At 38.9% G+C, this 21,736-nt stretch overlaps 2 protein-coding genes across 2 annotated transcripts; one reads left to right on the forward strand and one right to left on the reverse strand.

Annotated features, from left to right (window-relative positions):
- Positions 1-4,128: 4,128 nt before the first annotated feature.
- Positions 4,129-9,048, forward strand: LOC146457102 (uncharacterized). The gene is made up of 2 exons (XM_085092361.1): positions 4,129-6,363; positions 8,898-9,048. Exon 1 carries the CDS (start codon positions 4,184-4,186, stop codon positions 5,861-5,863), a length of 1,680 nt encoding a protein of 559 aa, XP_084948487.1. The 5' UTR covers positions 4,129-4,183; the 3' UTR covers positions 5,864-6,363; positions 8,898-9,048.
- A 5,040-nt stretch (positions 9,049-14,088) lies between these two features.
- On the reverse strand, positions 14,089-21,388 carry LOC146457103 (hemicentin-2-like). The gene is made up of 6 exons (XM_085092362.1): positions 21,181-21,388; positions 19,379-19,690; positions 18,418-18,723; positions 17,079-17,420; positions 15,629-15,776; positions 14,089-15,146 (listed from the first exon to the last, which is right to left on the reverse strand). The coding sequence occupies exons 1-6, from the start codon at positions 21,242-21,244 to the stop codon at positions 14,651-14,653; spliced, it is 1,668 nt and encodes a 555-aa protein (XP_084948488.1). The 5' UTR covers positions 21,245-21,388; the 3' UTR covers positions 14,089-14,650.
- Positions 21,389-21,736: the final 348 nt, after the last annotated feature.

Raw genomic sequence — 21,736 nt, forward strand, 5'->3', positions numbered from 1 at the left:
TTTTTGAGCGAAGTATGTAGAGACTGCTCGGCGAAGTGTGACTGTGTTTAGTGTTTGAATACGTCACATCTGGAAAACTAATTCACATTATAGTTTTTGCTTTTTTTTATTTTTGCGTTTTCCGCACTCCTTGAATGAAATTTCTCCCGGGCAGATTTATTTTTAAAACTGTTTTTCCGCGAGAAGTATGACGTATGATAATTTAACTGTCTTTGCTCGTTTTTTGCTCTGGGCTTTTCATTTACACCCGTTCAAAAAATATATATTTTCGGGAGAAGAGTGATCATAGTTTAGAATGACAGCTGTCACCGATTGTTTTCCCGCCTTTCCCCTAGTTCTCTGGTCTGCTCAATTTAATTCCCTCTAGTCTCTTCTCTTACATGATCCTCGCTTTGATGCACGACAAGCTCGCCAGAAAGCGACTGAGGAACTCTTTTTACAATGAGGTAGAAAAAAAAAACTATTTTAATAAAAGTAAAGGAAAAGTTACTAGTAAACAGCGTGAATAATTTGCTTAAAAGTTTGAGAAATGAGAAGGAGATTGAAGGAAATTACTTTCCGCAGGATCAAATGCTAGTCCATCATAGGATAGCCAGCATGAAGTTAATACAAACTCTCCTGGATGCGATGCCAGTCCTAAACAAGGTTACCAACGTCAATTTGTTGGGTTTCCATAATGACAGCCTGGTTTCCCATTTATTCATCTGGCCCACGGTTGATCAAGAAGTAATAACTTTATCCAGTGAAAAAAATGCTATCCAGCGCTAGCAGATAAAATGTCTTCTAATTATTTCTTTATACCCACTGAATAGTAATTCATGCATTTGATAATGCTGTGCGTTCTTTAAACAACAGGATCCTGGGTGAAGAGGAATAATGACTATGAAAAAATAGTCGACATCATGGATAAGGCGCAAATTTCGTTTGAACATTCTGGAAACTTACCTGACGTCAATTGGGAAGGTTTTTTGCCAGCTCGTTAGTACACCAAAATACTCATGCGATGGTGCAAGGGTGGCACAAGAAAACAATAAAATGGAAATTCAAATAAGTGCAAATGGAATAATAATTTCCGGTCCAACCGGTTAGACCAGAAAAAGTGGAGTACGAATACCTCCAAAGGACGTCCGTATGCTCTTCAATCTCGTACCAAGAGTCCTCTGTAGTTTTGGTCAGCGGGTGGTCGCCAGGAGAAACGCTGGGTAACCACCCGCCGACCAAAAAAACATGAGGACTCTTGATAAAGATACGAGATTGTTCGTTTTTAATCTCTCCTGGCGAGCAATCGCGAGATTGTACGAGATTGGTATCCTTTCGAAAATTTCCGTTTTTTCTGCTGACCATTTGCATTTCAACCGGTTAAACCGAAACTTTTGGCTGCATGAAAAGCGCCGCTGGAATCTGACTTTTTAATAAAAAGTTACAAAATCAATGTGGTAACTACCTCGGTAATGCATTGGTGTTCAGCGGTTTCTTTGGCTTACCTAGCAGAGAGAAGTTCGCGTTTCTGATTGTCTATTTCATCTAAAAGGAAAGAAACAATCAACGGATGTGATATATACAGAGAGGTGACATAACGCTGTGGCGCTGATTGAAAGACCACAACAAGATTCACGACAAAATAAACTAGACCCGGGTGTCACAAGGTTTTGAATTAGTTGGCTTTAGGTTTTGGAGTAGGCGACTGATTCTCGCCTACAGCTGGCTCCCTTTGACAACCCTGGTTGAGACTAATCGGGATTGCTCGTAGTCTAGAGCTATTGATATTGAAAGTAACTAATTAAAGAACCTCTATTAATTTAGTATCAAACTCTATACATGCTATATAATTTTCTTCCCTTTTTGCATTTTCAGGGGGGAGCCGGGGGACCGAGGGGGAGGGGTTAATCCCAAAAATTCGATTTCGAGGGAGGAATAAAACTAATTTTGTCCAAAATAATGTCTTTCGTTTTCACCATTCCGTTTTAGGCCACCTTAACATCCATGACAAGGAACAAACTATCTACAGTATTCGTTTTTTTTTTTTTTAACAAAAAAGAAATGATTTACCTATCCAGTATCAACTTGAGTCTGTTATCCGACATTTCTTCGTTTTCTTCCTCCAGTTGTTTTAATCTTCTTCTCAGTTCGCTATTTTCAAGTTCTGAGGCACCGTGAGACTTCTCTTGCTCATGCCTGAAAACGGAATACGCGACAAATATTACATTTATTTCACTCAATAGATCTAGTGTTTGAGAACGGAATGCGTGACAATATTACTACAAATTCACTGATAGATGTAATGTTTGAAAACGGAATGGGCGGCAAATATTACATTTATTTCACTGATAGATGTAGTATTTGTTACGCAATGCGCGTCAAATATTACATTTTTTTCACTGATAGATGAAGTATTTGACAACGAAATGCGTGACAAATATTATATTTACAGTATTTCACTGATACATGCACAGGGAGCCCACACAAATGGTGTGACTGTTTACAAAATTTAAAGGATTTGTATGGAAATATTATAAGGTTCGTATTATAACCCAACGTTAGGGAAAATGTTTATCTGAAAAGTAGCAATAAATGTAAACTTACCTCAATCGTTGTGCTTTGTCGTTCTTTAATTCTGCCTAAAAACGGTAAATTTAGGAAATTTTGAAGGTTTTGCTTTCGTCGTTTACCTAAGCGTTACCTAAGCGTTAAATAACGTTCAGGTAAAACGACGAAAGCAAAACCTTCAAAGATCGCCTAAATTCGACGTTTGTCTGGGCTTCCTGTGATACATGCAGTATTTGCAAACGAAATGCGCGACAAATATTACATTTATTTTACTGATAGATGTAGTTTTTCAGCAGGTGATGCAGTTATATTTAGAAAAAGAAAATCCGAGTTCGTCGAACTATGATCTTCCAATTACTAGTTCAGATGTTTTTTTTTCCGGTTTACCACTCTGACATTTAGGACCAAAATATGTAATTTTCCGGAGCCCTTTTTCCAACTGGACCTCTTCTCTAGAATCAAGAGAGATCCTTGATACCTATTTTAGTTCAGACTTTCAAACAAAACTGAGTGACTAAGTGGCTAAAATCTAGAACTTACTTCAGAGCAAAAACCATACCCTTCGCCCGGCCTTTGACGCCGCACATAACATATGAACAGTAAAGAGAAAATGCACTTTAGTTTGATATCGAGAGTTAATAGCACGCACCAACCAAGTTATCGATGCACGCGGAAGGTAGCAGCGAGAAAAAAAAGTGTGGACGACTTTAGCTTGTTGAGTGATTAGTAATCTTCTAAAGAGCATCCGTAACTTAACGGCGTGGGCTGAGTCTTTTCCCATTTATTTTATACAACTAGAAACTAAAGCCTTGGGGTTTCCGGTTAGGTTTCCTCGTTTTTGTATTCCCATTTCTTCATGTTTCTTCACCGCCATTTGCAGCAGAAAAAATATTCTGAAACTGTTAACGTCGTCTACAAGCTGTCAAACATCCGAAAACAGATTAAAAGATTTGCATAAAAACCTTCTAGACATGTCTACTCTGCAGTATTGGTTATGGCCGAATGATTCTGATCAGCTACAGTTTTCCAACCATTTCTTTGAGGGAAATTCTTTATCGGTTTTCAGTGTCATGTCCGCACATTGCCTAACTAATTACAAGTTATGTTACAGGGAATCATTGGTATCCTTACATAACTTCGTGGAAATAGTTTCTTTGCATTTAAGATACTGGTATGCATGATGGAACGGCATGCAAATCTGTTGTACGCTTCGCAGTAGGAGGTTTGGTTGTCGAGAAATCGACAGTAGTAACTTACTGGATCAACAACAAGATAGAAATCAAACGCAAAATCTTTAATACAATCAGCCTCTTATGTATCTAGTCTCAGTTTGGACCACAGATGGTTGAATAGTTGATAAAAATAAAATGATTTGTTTATCAAATTCCGCAAGTAGTTTTGCTTTCTGCGGCAATAAGTCAAAACTTTCACCTATGAAATAAAGGAAGAATAGACCTATCAAAAGAAGTTATGGAGCTTGTCAGCTCTGACGTAAGGTTACTACCTACTGCATTTATATTGGATTTTGGTTCTGCCACATTTATTCTCTGGAATTTAATCATAATTTGATATAAACAAAGCTCCGTCGCTAAACTATCAAGTGATAAACAAGCTTTCTCCTTCGCTTAAGACAGATATGTCGTCAATAATAACAGCAGTGTTTAAAGCCACCATCGGCTTGATCGTGAATAAAGGAAGAGATGCTGCGGCCGAACGACTCAAAGACGGCGACGTTGCAGATCAGAAATTTCGCTGTGTAATCGTGCGTGAAATCGAAGACATCAAGACAAAGTTGGACGGGCTGGCAAGAAAGGATCTTCTCTCAGGGATAGATGCTTTTGAAACGGGCCTCTGGTATTTGTATCAAGCAATAGATGCAGAAGCTGGCGAAGCCATGAACGCAGAAACAGTCCGAGACAAACATTTGAAAGAGATCAGCTCTCCTTCACCCACAGCTGCAGCGAAGACTGTTGCTTTCGCTGAGGAAATGAAAAGTATGCAACTCAACGAGTTTAGCGACAAAACCAAACGGGCGCTTTCTGAAGCCAAAGAAAGATTTAAAATGGCTCGTGAAGAAGCAACTAGAGCCTTCAACAACGAGGCTTTAAGCACCTTCAACCGCGTCACCGCCATTCGATACCGTGTCATGGCAACTATGTTAGGGTCAGCTATAGAGACTGTGGCAACCGCTGGTGACTTGTCAACTTTATCTACAGAGAATGTATTGGAACGTGCACTACCAGAGTGCGAGCAATGCCTTCAGAAACTTAACTCACTGCCAGATGTTCAAAACAACTTTAAAGTCGAGCTCGAGAAAGGGTTCTTAAATATGAAGGGTCGGTTTGGTAAAGATGAACGGAGGCAAATAATTTCAACAGTCTGTCAGGTAAACCGCGCCATCTACGATGCCAAGAAAACTGTCAGTAAAGACCGACATATCTTGATTTGGCCCTTGGTTGATACAGGTGAAGAGAAAATTAACCCTCTGCGTGACGAAAGAATTAGAAGAGTCCTTGCAAGAGTTTACACGGGACACAACCATGTCGGACCATTTTTATTTGGACAAGAGGGACCAGAGGAGAACAGGATAAGGTTGCCGGTGGGAATCGATACAAACTCTGACGGACAGTTCATTGTAGCAGACGATGGGGACAAAACTATCAAGGTGTTTGATAGCGACAGTAATTTTCTTCACAGTTTTAACACCCGCATTAATGACGTCCGTGAACTTGTTACTATTTCTGACGTCGCCACTGATGAAAACAACAACATCTATCTACTGGAATCATTTAAGGAGACTGGAGCTGACGAGTCTGAGCTGGAAGTAAAGGTTTTTAAGAGCACCGCTGAACTTCTGCTTAAGTTCCCTGCAGGGAGTCATAGTGGGAAATTCGCAAGAATGGCAGTCACTAAGAACAAAGTGCTAGTATTAAGGAAGACTGGGAACAGATGTGTGGTTGACGTATACAAGTACGACGGAGCGTTTGTTCGTCAATTTGATGAGGAGATAATTGGGCAAGCAGACGATATTACTGCTGATGACGACGGCCGAATAATGGCGGTGAACGAAAGAGAATCCTGCATCCGTGTATTCACTGATGATGGAGAGCAAGTATCCAAATTTCAAATTAACACCGAAAAATATAATTTGGCATTATATCATCTTTCTATTGGATGCCATCCCGAAGGAGAACTTGTCGTCGTCGGCGGTGTAGAAGAAAGCAGATGCCTCTGTAGTGTTTTCGTATACACTAAGGATGGCAAGTTTGTACGAAAGATACCACTCTATAATAACGACATTGAATACCGACTTTAAAGGAATCACAGTGACCAGGAAGAGTCAAATTGTTGCAGTTGGGACTGCACCTTTGAGGAATGGCAAGGCAATCGTTTTCTGACTAAAACCTTTGCTACGAACACCGATATTCGATAAAACTACGAAACGAGCTCAAAATTATCACGGTCAAACACTTTTTTTCTGCTGTAGTTTAGTTTTTCCATTAGACGTATTGATCGAGTCACTGTAATAGTGCCCATGGACACTTAAAATTTTATAAGCTGGTAAGGAACACTCGTACTTTATCCTTTTTATTACTTTATCAGTTATTAATTGGTAGGCTCCAACAAAACATCTTTTATAAACGCAATATAAAAAAAAAAAAAAAAACATCAAGTGACGTTTATAGCCATCAGTGTAAAACAAGACAGAAAACTGGAACAAAATGACTCACGAACAAGAGTCAATTAATCGTGTCCTGTTCATGAGTTAGGAGCCGAAGGAACGTTAGAGTTTAGTGCCTATTGTCTTGAGCCCTGGTGTTATCAATAATGAAAATGACTGTGATATCTATGATGAAAGTATTTGAAAGTATTTGAAAGTATTTGTAGTTGATGTGGCTGAAAGCAGCTCACACAATTAAATGTACTTTTTTCAGCGTAAAGAAACGTGGAGTAGACAGAAAGTGCATGTTGATTCAAATCGAGTTCTTGGTTTTACAAAAGACCATTATGACCGTTACAAAATTTTTCCAAAGCAGGAACCCCTGTTAGTGACTGCGTCAGGTGTAACCTAAGGCCTACACTGGGTTGTAGCGCTAAGCAGTTGAGAATATGAAATGGTATTGGTAGGAAGTAAACGTAATAAATGTTATTTGGAAGATAAACAAAGTGCGGCAACATATATTTGGTCTTAGCACCCGCTTTCGACGATCCACAGTCGGATAACAATGCTCGGTTTTTAAGGTTACTGCCATGTTTCGCGAGTGCCTTCAGGGAAATCTAGCGTACGCGCGCTGATTTCGATAAAACCACAAAAAAACTATATATCACTGTAAACTGCTAAATTGAAGTTTGCGAAAATATCAATGTTTTTTTTTTTTATTTTGTTGGATACATAAGCGCTCTGAGGCCTGCAAACTCAATACTAGCGACGTGTACTTAACTGAATTACCCACTCTCACGTAAAGGCCCACAACCAAACAGACTGCACAATATCAATCAGGAGATAACAGGCTAACCGAAGTGTGTCAGGCTTTTCTTTATTCCTATTGGTTTGTGAGAAAACCCATCCTAAAGATGGACAATTGAAAATTTTTGTAGTCCGGCGTCAGATGTTAACACGTAACGGGAAAATATTTTGAATTTCGTAAAAGCCTGACACACTTTGATGCATTAATATCTGATGACCATTTTGGCCAAATTGCGTTGAAATCTGGCAGATCTACATACTCTATTGATTCATTTGAAGATGGGGAATTCGCGCAAAAACAAAAGCCGTGTTTTCGGCCTTGAAACATTTCCCTAAATATTCGTTTCCACTGCTCACGGACGTAGCACTACAGTACGTTTCGTTAGAAACTGAGCTAGGTCGCCTTACTGAATTATTCTCCAAGGCTTTGTCACCCAATAAGACGGGTTACAAACCGGTAATCGAAAGGGTCTTAGGCTCGACTCTTGATAGGAGCACTTGGATTCCCTTTTTCCAAGTTTGCCTATGTCACTCACTGAAAAAATACATAATTCTCGTTCATTCACCATTACATTTATTCTATTGCGCATACGCTACCCATTGACATTAAAATCCCAGCAGTATGGAAGATCTAATGAACCTAACCGGTTTAATGGCCTTAGCTCCTCTGACGTCAGTCTCAGTCCTGTAGCTCAGTGGTAGAACAGTCGAACTAGTAATCGGAAGGTCTTAGGTTCGACTCCTGATAGGAGCACTCGGATTTCCTTTTTCCGAGCATACCTGTGCCACTCACTGAATAATACATCATTCTCAAAAATGAGTTCATGACTCACCTTTTCAAGTTCCTTTTCCACTGCCGGCAGACTTTTCCCTGAGTGATCTCTCCAACTGAGCTTGTTTCTCAGCTCCTTCCTAACAAAACAAGCCTTGATCAGGTTAGACTGCCAACAGTCTTTTAGGGCGCTGTCCATCTGTCACAACTAGCCGATCAGACGGGTGTAGCCGGGCCGGGAAGTTGTCAGTAATGGCAAACAACCTTAGTTTTTCTTCAAAGGCAGTGGAGCGAGCGCGATGCGAAAATGGCGCTCAATCTTTTTTTTTCCCTTTTTACAAGAAAATAAATCATAAATTGTTTGCAACATCATGATTTAAAGTTGGTGGGGCTTTAAAAGCTTTAAACTGGAAATGATCGACGCTATGGTCTTAAAAAATCCCCGTATCTTTTGAAGACAATATGTCGGTCAGATTGACACGGTTTGACACGGCTTGTGATTACAAGTTCAAGCATGTTGTTGCCACGAGTGGGTTTTTTTTTTATAGAGTTATGCATATGTCAAGAGGGGGATGTGAAGGGTTGCAATATTTAAGGCTACTTCATTAACACTTAACACCCGATGCGCTGCCAACGGAGTCCAAGAGGATGTCTGGAAAAATTTAAGTCACCCGAAAATACCATATTTATATTGTCGAACTGGTCACAAACTTCATTCAGAAAATTATTAAATACATCCATCCAACTTGGGTCTTCATCGGGTGACCAATAGTAAAAACAGAATAAAATTATTTGACCAGTAAGCGTAGTAATTTCGGCAAAAAAAATCTCAAGCTGTTGCAGCTCGGCTTCTCATTCGGGTTTAAATTCTTTGACAGCTTTGGAGGAGGCTGTTTTGATTGCGATTCGGAACTCCACCATCACCTCAATCAGACCGTTCTCTCTTAAATATTGTCAAGCAAGGATGCAATATTTCAGGGTTGCTTCAACCATGTCTCATTGACGCATATAACGTCAGAGTTTTCGGCGTACAGTGAGGTCCTGGAAGCGATGGAGGCTACACACGGATTGCCAGTTTGTTCAGTGCTGTCTTTGTGGTAACTTTTAAAGCTTCTGGCATTCATCATGAGGCAATTGATCTTACCAGCTGTCGAAACAGAAACCGGTCCAAGGTTAGGATTGATGTCACAAGACATCAAGAGGCGAAAGGTAGCATCTGAGTTGTAACAAACGTGTCACATTTTCATTACATAGCACAGAATACGTGTTGACTTAATAGCCAAAAGCAGAAAAAAAAGCAATGGCTTTCACAGAGCTCTTCTAGTGACGACCTGATTGCCTTAACAATGTCAACACTGAATCCGTCGAAGGAGCAAACGGTTTTCGGAAACCCACACTGAAAAATTGTAAGAACGAAATAAGGTAAAAGGAGTCCAAGACTAGTGGTACCTCCAAGACTACGGGATGTTTGACCACGAGTCATCCTTCAGTAATTATATCACTGCAACTCTCCAAAATGACCTAAAGAAGCTAGAATTGTGGGAAGAAAAGTGGCTTTTGGAGTTCAATGTCAAAAATTGCCACGTCCTACGGGTCACTCGCAAACAGAATCCAGTAGTTCATAATCACACTCTACACGGTGAAGTCCTTAAAACCGTGGACTCAGCAAGGTATCTAGGTGTCACGGTTACCTCAGACCTCAGATGGAATGGCCACGTTGCAAATATTGCACATAAAGCGAATCAGTCACTTGGCGTTTTGAGAAGAAACCTGAGAATTAACTCACCTAGCCTCAAATCTGTGGCCTATAAGAGCTTGGTTCGTCCATTACTAGAGTATTCATCAGCGGCATAGGATGCTTACACTAAAGATAATGTGAAGAAACTGGAAATGATGCAGAGACGTGCAGCCAGATATTATATGTGTTAAACCGATATCACAACACATCCAGTGTCAGCGAAATGCTCACAAGAATTACAGTGGGACACCCTCGGAGAGAGAAGGAAGAGGAACAGGCTGTCCATTTTTTTACAAAATCCACAATAGACAAACCGGGATTAACACTGTACAGGCCCGCAAATGATCCCCGGACCGGAAATGATCCCCAAGTTGGACCGCAAATGATCCCCGGACGGGAAATGATTCCCAAATTGGACAGCAAATTATCCCGATCAGATTTGGTCGCCTCAACAATAATTATAGAATGGAATGGACTCGGGAATTTAGATATTGTATTTAAACTTTATATAGTTCATTTTTTTTTCTTATAACGCAACAATCATTTTATTTAAACGCTTTGCATGCAAATTTTACTAGTTTAAAAATTACAAAAATTAAAAAAAAAAAATAAAATAAAAAAATAAATGGTCCTTTAAAGTGGAACATACATGTATATGTTTTAACTTGTACGATTACAATTTGTCTTTTCCTCATATATCCGTGAACTGGCAATGGAGTCCAGGCCATTCCTTTATTTTTGCGGTACAGTTTATTAGAATCACTTCCGTTCCGGGGATCATTTGCGGTACAATTTGGGGATCATTTGCGGGCCTGTACAACACCATAAAATATCTAAACCCCCTGGGGCGTATTAGTCGCAATATAAATGAGAAATCTTACGAGGTCCTGTTTGCAAATGCAGACCACTACAAATTTTTATATTTTCCTAGAACAGTAAGAGAGTGGAACGTCTTATCATCTGAAGCAGTTTAAAATGCCCTTTCTCTCACGGCATTTGTAAACTACCTTTAAATTTATGGTTTTGACTTATCTGTTTTTATCTATTATTTTATTGTTTATTGGTTCATTACCGCTGACCGATTTGCAAGAATCATCATTTTTGATGGAGGCAAATTAATGGCAGATAGATAGATAGATATCGTTTTAGCCCGTGCGCATGGTCAAACCTAAAAACGTACCACATGGAAGACAAAATGACTACATCGTCACATATATACATGGCTGAATCTCAATTAAGCCAGTAAAGTGGAACTGAGGTGCCATCGAAAGGGATCTTCCTCATACGGTCTAGGGGCCGACTTTTCTCTCCCTCACTGTCTTGTTGGGGACTAGGTATCGGAAAGCAGCGCGGAACCATCTCCAGCTGGCATAAGCGAACCGCGGGCCAAAATCTGGTGGTGCATTGTCATGGTACAACGCTCTGGCAAACCGTCCAGAGGTACTGTTGTCGGCTGTATTTCCTCTCTTTTTCAGCCATTTTGATATTAAGGCTGGCAAGTCGCCCGAGGACATGTTCTTGTCAAATTGTCGACGGGTATTGTGTACTGTTCATAGAATTTAAGCCAATTATGCCAGTGAACACGTTTCCTTGAAAATATAACATTTTCTGGCGCGTGCTAAGAATTGCCTTCAAATTACCGTGACATTGGTGAGGACGGTATTAGAGCGAAAAGTCAAATATTGATTTTTTTTTTTGCGTGCCTGACAGTTGTCCTGACAGGAAGGAAAAACAAACAGACATTTTTTTACCCAGCTAAAACCGTTGTTTTTAAAAAAAAAAAAAATCCCAGCTGGGAAACTAGATATTTAGAAACGTTCAAGCCAGTAAACCGTCTAATGTATTTAGTTCCCAGTCAGTTCTATTCCAGCCTGCAGAGCGGGTTTTTAGTCGAGCGGTCGCATCAGGTACTCTATTGTTATGAAGAACTAGCAAACGATCGCTGGAAATGTACGACTTAAAGTTCTGTAGGATTATCCACACTCTTGAAACATCATGATTCTTTAGGTGGTCCACGCTTGGTTTGAGAGGCGAGCGTTTGAATACTTATAAATAGCTTATTTGCGTAACAGAGGTTTCCAGACCTTTCGAGCATTTACTTTCGAGTCCAAACTAATAGGCAAGTCTTTCACTAAGTGCAAATCACCCCCTCCTCCACCTCTGTGATTTACAGACAGCATTGAACAGAACAGTTAACGTTTCGAAACGGAGGACGTTACAGCCCCTATATTTCTTTTAGATAACATTTAATTATTTAACATTGTCTTGGCCTTCGATAAAGCGCTTACTGCGAGGGTGATATCAGTGCCCCCCCCCCCCCCCCCCCTCACCCTCTAAAACCCACCTAGGCCCCCCAACAACGATAGCTTGTTTGCAGTTTAATATTTGCATAGGTTCGATTTCCGTCAGTTATCCAAGTGAGCGCAGGCTCGATTCCTGAACAGCAAGTGGTAGTATAACTTCAAACAGGAAAAGCCTAATTAGTTTTTACTAGCAACGCAGCTTTGTCTTTGCCATAAAAGCTTCGTCTTGAGAGAAAACGAACGCCAACGCACAAGAACAATAACAACGACGAAAAGCATGTTTGCACGCGTTGCAGAAGTACCGAAAAAAACTAAAAAAGTGAAAATTGCATTATCAGAGATTGATTAAGATTTGACTATTATTATTATTATTATTATTATTATTATTATTATTATTATTATTATTATTATTATCATTATTATTATTATCATTATTATTATTATTAAATTTAAAAATTCTAAAAAAAGAAGTAACTTAACCTTACATAAAAGAAGAGGAAATAGATATAATTAATAATAAAAGTTCAAAATTCTATAAAATAAAGAATTCCATTATGCATATAATCGAATCACACTAATGACGGCTAAACCAGTGTCCATAAAAAGCCCTAAGTATAAAAGCGTATTTCAGATATCCGCACTAGCGACATTTATTTCACAGTCTAATGATTGCTCTATCTTGCTACGAAACGGCGTTCGCGAACCTCTGACGCATGCATGCATGTACCGATCTTAAGAGTTCAAACGAGATCTGTGTCCTGAGCCAAGTGATTATAACATGATAAGGCTCGCTGTCTTTCTGAGCTATCTTGTCTGCGAGATGCTTTAAGAACCGCTGACACTCGTTTCCCATTCCGCCATTGGTTCCAAACACTAAAGGCGTAAACGAACCCATTTCTTCATCTAACACCCGCTGCTGGTACTTGCGCTTCTTCTCTTCTTCTTGCTCTTTGAACACTTCCGATGTTGGCTTGCTCTGGTAACACTTGGAGTTGACGTGCATACTTCTAACATCAAAAAAAGCCGTAATTCCTCTTGCCCAGAAGCCTCCCGCTTTGATGTCCAACCTTACCTCAGAACTTGTAACAGCGCTCCTCAAATGAAATCGCTCGTTGTCCAGGGGTTGAAGGCATGGTTCGATTTCGACATTATTGCAGATCTTGTCGACGAATGTCGTTAACAAGTTCCGTACACCGTCATGTCTCTGCGCTACAAACCCCCCTTTTTACAAGAGAGGGCGTGACTAACGGTTATTATTATCATTATTATTATTATTATTATTATTATTATTATTATTATTATTATTATTATTATTATTATTATTATTACTAGTTTTTACAAGTACAGGTGGAGTGGCCGATGAATGCAAGGGATTCCATAGCCGCCTTGCAGAGCTACTTGCGTTAAAGAAAGGAGATGACTACGCTACAACCATCTCTTGGATAAGGGCGAAGGTATCCTTTGCCATCCTACGATCAGCCTTGCTGTGTCTCAGAGGAACCAGGAGAAAGAGAAGAGTAGCCAATATGTCTGACATTGACATTACATCGGAAAGTGCGCAAGCCAGAATTTAAGTAGTGGCTTTTTTTTGTCAGTCTGAATTATTTTTAGTGTATGATTGGAAACACGTGACTGTGACTGGGCTTTTATTAAGAATGTTCTTATTATGAGGGTATATATATTTATATTACATCAGTGGAAATTGTTCTTTTATCTTCTGAACCAAACCCATATGAATTAGCTTTTATATATGAGATGTTGATATTTTGCAATTTTATGACAGCAAACTGTAACACTGACTCAGGTTTTAATAGAATCAAACGGTATCTAGTAGATTTTGTTCTTGTGATTGGGCGGCCAGCCGTAGCCAATCAATGTAACGACCAAAGTCCATACAATTAAACTCCGAACTCCTAATCATAAAAATCCTAGTAATTAAATTCTAAAACTATTTACCATCCATGAAATTTTCAATCTAAATACTAAAAGTTCTGTTCCTCACGAATAAAAGTATAATAAAACGCCTACTGTCCATTATGTTAAAAGCTTAAAGCGCATGGCAATTATTATTATTATTATTATTATTATTATTATTATCATTATCATTATCATTATCATTATCATTATCATTATCATTATCATTATCATTATCATTATCATTATCATTATTATTATTATTATTATTATTATTATTATTATTATTATTATTATTATTATCATTTAATTTTTTTTACAGTATCCCGTCCCTGCCAACCTCTTTCTCGGGGTTTTTCCTTTGTGAAGTGGGTTGCCATCCCTGCGAATGTGCAACAAAAACTAACAAGCCTTTCAGTCGGAGGCAATTTAATAATGCTGAAAACTGTGAGAAACCAGTGAGTGGAAATAAATTACCAGTCCCAAATAGAAGATTTGAGAGCATTCGCATTGGCTGATCTATTATGTGCATCGATAAGTTGGTTTTATTCCTTCAAAATTCTAGTGAAAACGCCGTATTTCTAAGTATTGCTTTTACTACCAATATTAGTAGATCGGTCGGAATAAAACGAGGATGTCAGACGGGTAGATCTCATAATGGACGGAGGAATTTCAACAGCAATTGGTCATTGAATATTTTTATACAGGTTTTTGAAAGTGAACTTTAATTAGTGATCATCATTATCATCATCATCATCATCATCATCATCATCATCATCATCATCATCATCATCATCATCATCATCATTACTGTTATCATTATCGTCGTCGTAAAGTTTGCGTAATTTCAATCACCCAAAACAATCATCCCATATACCTTATGTACGTCAAAATTTAAAATTGTAGCGTTACGTGGTTTCACTTAAGAGTTGAACTCTATCGGTCGTAAGGTTTGGATCCGTATCCACCTTACAGCCTTTCCCGTCAAATTCAATTTGTTTCAATAATCTTTCCTCCCAGTCAGTTCTCTCTATAGGGGATGAATAATCTAAAAAGGTGCGCCTTCGCAATGCTTTAGGAAGGCATTTCTGGTCGACTCCATCCACACGGATTAATAGCAACGAAGAGTCCGCCTTTTCAGTGCTACGATACAGCGCTATTTCCAATTCCTCGCGGCAGAACTTACTCGCCAGATAATGTTTTGAAACGACAGCTAACACCTTTCTGCTGTTGTACACGCTGTCAGCAATGTTTTCGATGATTGCCTTTCCAACTACAAAGTCCCGGCTGTGAATGCAGTAGCTGATTCGCTTTCTATCTAGCACCGGAGCGAGGTTGTCTTGGACCCACTGATAATCGAGGGAGCTAAAACTAATAAAGACGTCATACTGAAAATCCGTTGGCCTCGAATCAACTGAAAAGATAGATAAAAAAGAAAAAACAAAACCATCAACATTTCTTGACATTTTTTTTACAAATCTAAGTGCAAGGTAATTTCCACCCATCTATGTTCCCCTTTAGAGCTTTTGGCTGATTTCAGTTTACCAAAGAGACACTTCCCAACCAAATTTGTTTCTGTTGCGACTAAATGTTACTAGGGGTGGGATTCCAAGAGGTGGTTCTACCTTCAAATCATGCGTTACACCTAAACACTAATTCTGAGTAATTAATGAGCTTTACGACAAATGGTCGTAGAGCCAAGAGCTTGAAGGGTAACCGAGGCTTTTTTTGTCTTGTTTAGTCTAATTTGACGACAATTGTCATACAATGTCCCACCCCTTCGCCGACAAACAACTAATTAACAGCACAAAATCATTGGTAACAGGTAAAATTGAGAAAAAACAACAACAGCCATGCCACCAAACGGCAACAAAGAACAATAAAACAAATAAGTAAGCAACTTGCGTTTCCCACGTCTTCGTCTTTTGCTCTTCAATCGATGTGCGACGATAGTGGTTCCCAGACCGCAAAGGACCCCTGCACTCACAAGCAAGATCTTTGTTAGTGAGGCCACATGGCTTCTCTTGTGAGAATCTAAAGCATGAAGCCATTAGAAAGTAAAATTACAGTGCGATTTCGAACGTTTTCATTAAATAACAATGCACAGCTATAATACAACAGTAATAAGAAGAAAATTTTATTACCCTCGGCAGTGTTTATGGCACAAGTGCCGGTGAGGCCGAGCAGCAAAGTTCACAAAGAATAATCTTAATTGAACATAACAGGTTTAAAATCCCAACTGGCAGGAGGCGGACCAGCTGGCTATTTACAAGCGTGGCCAAGGAGTTGAAGTCAGGGCTACCGACAAACAAATTCAGCTAGCGGCCAGAGAGGGACTTTGAACCCAGGACCTCCAGGTTGCAAGTCCGGCGCCCTAACCGCTCAGCCAAGTTGTATCCCCAGTTAATATCTAGTCGTTGAGAATGATGTATTTATTCAGTGAGTGACACAGCCATACACAGAAAAAAAGGAAATCAGAGCGGTCTTAACAGGAGTCGAACCTATAAGACCTTCCGATTACTAGTTTGGATGCTCTACCACTGAGCTATAGGAGACTCGAGGGAGCTAGGCTTTTAAACTAGGTTCTTGTGACAAACATGATGCATACTGCTAGGATTTGAATGTCAGGACTAGTAGTTGTCAATTTTTTCGGTGTTTTTCATTGCCAAATTCTCAGTCCGATATTTAGGGGTTTTACGTAGGGTGCCCGAGATCTACAAATTAAGCGACCACGAGACAAAAAACAATGCAAAGATTTCTACAACAGAATACAGTAATGATTGGATGGGGGTCTGGCTGACAAATTACCAACATTTTAACTGGCATCTGAGAAACGTAGCTTTATAGTTATGATAGTTGAGAATGAAGTTAACTTGCTACCCGAGTTTGCTGAGAAATGGCTAAAATGTAAACTATTAGCTTAAAAATGCCTGGAAATTAAAATCGAAATTCCGAATTCCAGGACGCCCATCCGGGCTTCCTGGCTTTCCACATCAGACTCCCACTCGGCGGATCTGTTAACCAGTTCATAGAGTATGTAAATTGTCTATTTTTTTATTTACTGATATTTTTACCATGTCTAAATAAAGTTTTATAATGTATTATTGCATTGTAACAGTTATACGCTGGGTTTGCATCCTGTTTGCAGGATCTGATGCAGAAAGAATGCAAACGTTCATTTCTTTTACAATAGACTACTGATTTATCTGGAAGTGATGCATAATGATGTATTTTTTAATGTTATTGTGCGCCAAATTCCTTTACAAAAGATGACATTTTGTGCTTTCATCTAGCGTTCTTGTGAACTTGGGTTCCATGAAGATTTATCTCACTCACTTGGTTTGACAAGGCTCAGAAAAATTGTGTCGGAGTCGTCGCCTTTGAGAGTAAGAACCTTGCAACTGTAAGCCCCAGTATCTCGTTCCGTCACATTTCTTATCAGAAGAGAAAAATTTACTTTGGAAATGAATTCTTCTTCAAAGTATACAAAGTCTGACAGGTGGTGGACATCGTTCTCCAGGTCCAGTGGGAGCGATGTTCCATTAAAGATCCAAGAGATGACAGTGCTTCTATTCGGTGTGTTTTCTCCTGTGCATGTCAGGAGAGCGTCCTGGTTTTTTTCTTTCGTGACTTGATTGACAGATGTGTGGACGTTCGGTGGCAAAACAGGAAATTTAGCTGAAAGAAACCAAAACAAAAACATAAATAAATAAATAAATAAGCGAGTCAAGGTTTTAAGCATTTGAGGAATAAGCCATTTCCGAGTTGCTTTGAACCTCATTACGAAAGCAAGGCTAAGTGGAAAGCCGTTTCTTGTGAAAATTACTTTTATTAGTATATGAGTGAAAACTAATGTACGGCATAATAAAAACTATATACGAAACCTAACTTTCATAATGAGGTTCAAAGCAACTCGGAAATGGCCTATTGTAATTCAGCCACCTCACTTCAATTTACACCGTACACCTTTCAGAGGGTCATGATTAAAAAAAAAAAAAAACTGCAGGAGTTGTTTTAATAATTCTTATGATTACAACTTTCCACACGGATCTTAACAACCAACAATGTCCACGTCACCAAAATGGCCATTCAAGGGTCTCCCTTTTGTGGAAACTTGCTAGTTCCTGAAGTTTTTCAACAACATTCTTCAGAAGATGTTGTTTGAGTTTACAAGAGGGTAAGGCATGTTCCAGACAGCGTTTGTTTATCAGCTGATTCTTTGTTTGTGAATATATTTAGAAAACATGACATTCAGGTTATTTTAACTTCGTCGTGGTACGACTATTCTAACTCGTTCAACTTGTACAAGGACCACAAGATATCAAAATATAAAGTGATTTCTCCAAAGAAAAACTAAGTATGATCAGTTTTTAGGGCCTTCTCTAATATACACAGCAAAAAGTTGAAAAAAAAAAAATGGCCAATTTTTTCAAGTTGCAATCCATTTCCATCCTAGCCATTTGCAGCCAAACATGATTAATACTTGTGTCTGTGCACTAGTAGGGATATTGTTAATAAATTAAACTGGATCAATATTTTAACGATTCCATCGATTATGGATTAGAACCTTTCAAAGTGATTCTAAAAGTAGGTAACACTGCCTGTTTAGGTATCGCCCTATCCTACTCTTCGCTAATAACCAATGTCTTACTGCACACTCAATTATGGAACAGACCTAAAACTGAGAGAAGAATGTCATGTCTCTGTTCGCCGAGCTTGTTTTTTGTCACACAGCTGTATCTACCCGCATGTTCTTTCTGTCTGGTGTAAATGATTTGTAAGTCCAAGCCATTAGGTCTTGTTATGAGTACGTAGGAGTTCAAAGCATCGCCATTCTTGATCTTCTTACCATCCTTCAACCAGGAAAATGAAGGCTTTGGCCAGCCACTGGCATAACAGTGGAAAACAGGGTTCTGACCTTCTGGCAGGAATTGAGGTGATGTGGTAAAGAAACCTTTTTTTCTTGAAATACGTGGCCGGGCTAGATAAAATGGAAATGAAGTGTAGAAATTAAACCAAAACTGAGCCGAATTAAAGTCAACTGAGTTCTGTTTACAAGCCTGGGCTATCAGGATAGTACGGCAGTCAAACCTTCCTTACCACGTGGACCCACTAAAAACTGTCATGACTCAAGCTGGTGCTTTTAACTTGTTAAATCTTACCGCAATTTAATTGCCTGATATATAAAGAGATATTTGCGTCTTTCTCGTATCAGTAATAAATCCTTTTGCTGACTAGTGTCCCCTTTTAAATGTGGCAATTTTGCCTGTGAATTCTTCACTCCGACAATACTATCTACTACTGGATTGCCGAGGATGTTTCTTAAATCACCACACAGGTCGACGTTCTCGACATTCCTGACCCAAGCAGACATGCATGACGCATGTCATATCACTGTGCTCACTTAAAGGCCTAGGTTGGCAGAGATGGGAAGAGAGCATCCAGCCAGCGTGCGCTAGGCCGTGAGTTTGATTCCCACGGACGCTCATGATATTTCATTGGCCGGATACCCATGACACGCTGAGTGTGAGTACTACATCGTTTCTTTTTTGTTTTTGTATTTTTTTTCAGTAAGTATATCATTACCAAGCTTAAATGTAGTAATTTATCATACTGAGTTGTACGGACAAACTTACAATAAACATGGAGAGTTACTTCACAGACATCTTCGAACACGTCTTTCTTCACTTCGCATTTGTATCTCCCAGCATTCTTCACCATAACATTGTTTATGTTCAAACTCGACCAGAGACCTGGATTTGACTCTGATTGCACAGTCAAAATTCGCTGACCATTACTATCATTGCCTTCTTTACTCCATGTGATCGTGCTTGCGGGCGCTCCCTGGACGACTGTGCAATTCAGGGATACATCTTCATTGGGATTCACTGACAGTTCACTTCCTTCAAAGTTTTGCATTTGTATCTTGCACATGATTGCTCTTCCTTCTAAACCGGATGAGGTTGTAAGAGTTAGGAGAAAAACGACCAACTGTAAGTATTTTCACTTCGAGAGATAAATGTTGGTCACTGCAAAATAGTTCTAACTCCTGAGTTTGTTAAGTAAAACCTTGAGTGGAAGCATTTAAATGAAATCTCTTTCTGTTTGTATAGTTTTGTTTTGGTTTGGTTGTTTTGCTACTATTTGATTGCTTTTAAGTATTACTTTGAAAAAAAGTGCACTTTGGAGACACTGCTTGAGTTACTTTTGGTCCTGGATCCAATCACAAAAGCAAGAAATAGAAATGCTCTCATTTTAATATACGGCTTGATATTGTTCAACCACATCTGTCTTAACCGGTCCACACCATGGCTATTCACACCCTTTCGGGTCAAAACTGGGCAACGTTTCACTGTTCGGTTCAATTGAATCAGAATGAAATCTGCTTAGACGTACCGCGGTTTTGTTCAGTAGAACCATCCGAACTTCATTTAAATAACCTGCTTTACGTGTCTCAGTTGTCTCGAATGGTATCAGCATGATATATCACATGTGTGTCAAATTGGTTTCCTGAAGTTTGGATGACAACGAAACTTTTACATTATAGATATCGAGTGCCGCGTTCTAAAAGCAAATTTGTGCCAATCTTAACAACCAGTCAAAACATCGAATTTGTGGTCGCTCCAAAAAAAATAATTCTGATATTTTAATATCTGAACTATTTTTTTTTCTTTTTAACATGCATTCGACGTTTTGATCCGTATCTCCGAAATTCGAACTACGTTATACTATAGCTAATTTAGAGATTTTGCCTGTGTCAGTCCTTTGTTTGCAAGGCTCGATTTGTTGTTTGTTAACTCAATTAATTTCCCCTCCAACACATCCTTTTTAAAACTTGTAGAAATTTGACTGTCAAAATGAATTTATGGAGAAATTTATTAAAATTAAAACGCGAAAAAAAAAATTAAAAATTGATTATCACTGGAAGGAGTGTATATAGAATTTAAGGAAAACAGTAAATATGCAAAAATGAAAACACTAGACAGCTAGGATGCGCAGCTCGATCTCTTTGAATATTGAGCAAGGGAGGCGTAGTTTGCCAAGAAAGGATCCGATGTTCGAGTCATATGGACTTCCAGCTGTATATCAAAGCCTGAAATAATTTTACGTGCCATAGATCATGGTTTGGTTTTGCAGGAAAATTAATGTTCATATCAGGCCAGGTGTTTAATTTATGCAAATCGTTTTATTTTTATAGTTAAATCTTAGTCTCGAAATATGAATCTAGCCGTCGAATCTGTGGCTGAAACCATAACTTGATCATTCAAGATGCTAAGTCTTGAAGTTATTAAACGACACTCGCTAATAATGTCGTTTGTTTTTTGCTATTTTAAAGCCTTATAACGCTCTAGAACGATCACTGGAACGATTATGTCTGAAAAAAGTCTTTTCTGGGAATAAACTGCTAATCTAATATCGTTTAATGTAGCAAACTTACCTTCGCACAAAGCAGACAGAACAAATGCTACACATAAGAGCAGACGATCAAATTTGAAAGCCATCGAAAATTCTTCCAACGACTGCAAGTGCTTTTAGAAATCTTTGATAAATAAGAACAGTAACTAACAGGGTGAGGCCTCAATACTGGGACGTGGAGGGGAAAAAAAGGTCAAATTCCACGTGCTAATTATTATGCTGCGCGTCATTGAAACTAAAACTTTGGAACAAATAAATTATTTCTATTATTTGTTATGAGACAGTCTATGGGCGTAATATCTGTCGGCGATTCTGTTATCTTCAATTTCTGCTTTGGTGGTGATTTGCGTCAGTTGCTTGCGGTAAAGCTCGGCTTGCTCGCCAGGGAATGGCATTTAGTCAGCGACTATTTTGAGCTTAAGAAAAATATACTTGTGAAATAAATGGCTATTAATTAAATTCTGAATTCAATTCCACAAGTCAGTGACCTTCGTAAGATATCATTAAAAAAATAAATAAACGTTACAAATCCACGTAGAGAAATATGGTTTCGAGTATGCAGAGACGGAACAGTCAAC

The sequence above is a fragment of the Pavona decussata genome, unplaced genomic scaffold, assembly GCF_977016875.1.
Source record: "Pavona decussata unplaced genomic scaffold, jaPavDecu1.1 SCAFFOLD_248, whole genome shotgun sequence".
Taxonomy (NCBI): domain Eukaryota; kingdom Metazoa; phylum Cnidaria; class Anthozoa; order Scleractinia; family Agariciidae; genus Pavona; species Pavona decussata.

Bases quoted from the DNA above. Each gene is read 5' to 3' on its own strand.
- LOC146457102 (XM_085092361.1), top strand. From the start codon at position 4,184: ATGTCGTCAATAATAACAGCAGTGTTTAAAGCCACCATCGGCTTGATC.
- LOC146457103 (XM_085092362.1), bottom strand. From the start codon at position 21,244: ATGGCTTTCAAATTTGATCGTCTGCTCTTATGTGTAGCATTTGTTCTG. The intron at 18,724-19,378 runs GTAAGTTTGTCC...CATTTTATCTAG, and splicing joins AGTAACTCTCCATGTTTATT to CCCGGCCACGTATTTCAAGA. The intron at 15,777-17,078 runs GTGAGTGAGATA...TTCATGCTTTAG, and splicing joins TCTGAGCCTTGTCAAACCAA to ATTCTCACAAGAGAAGCCAT.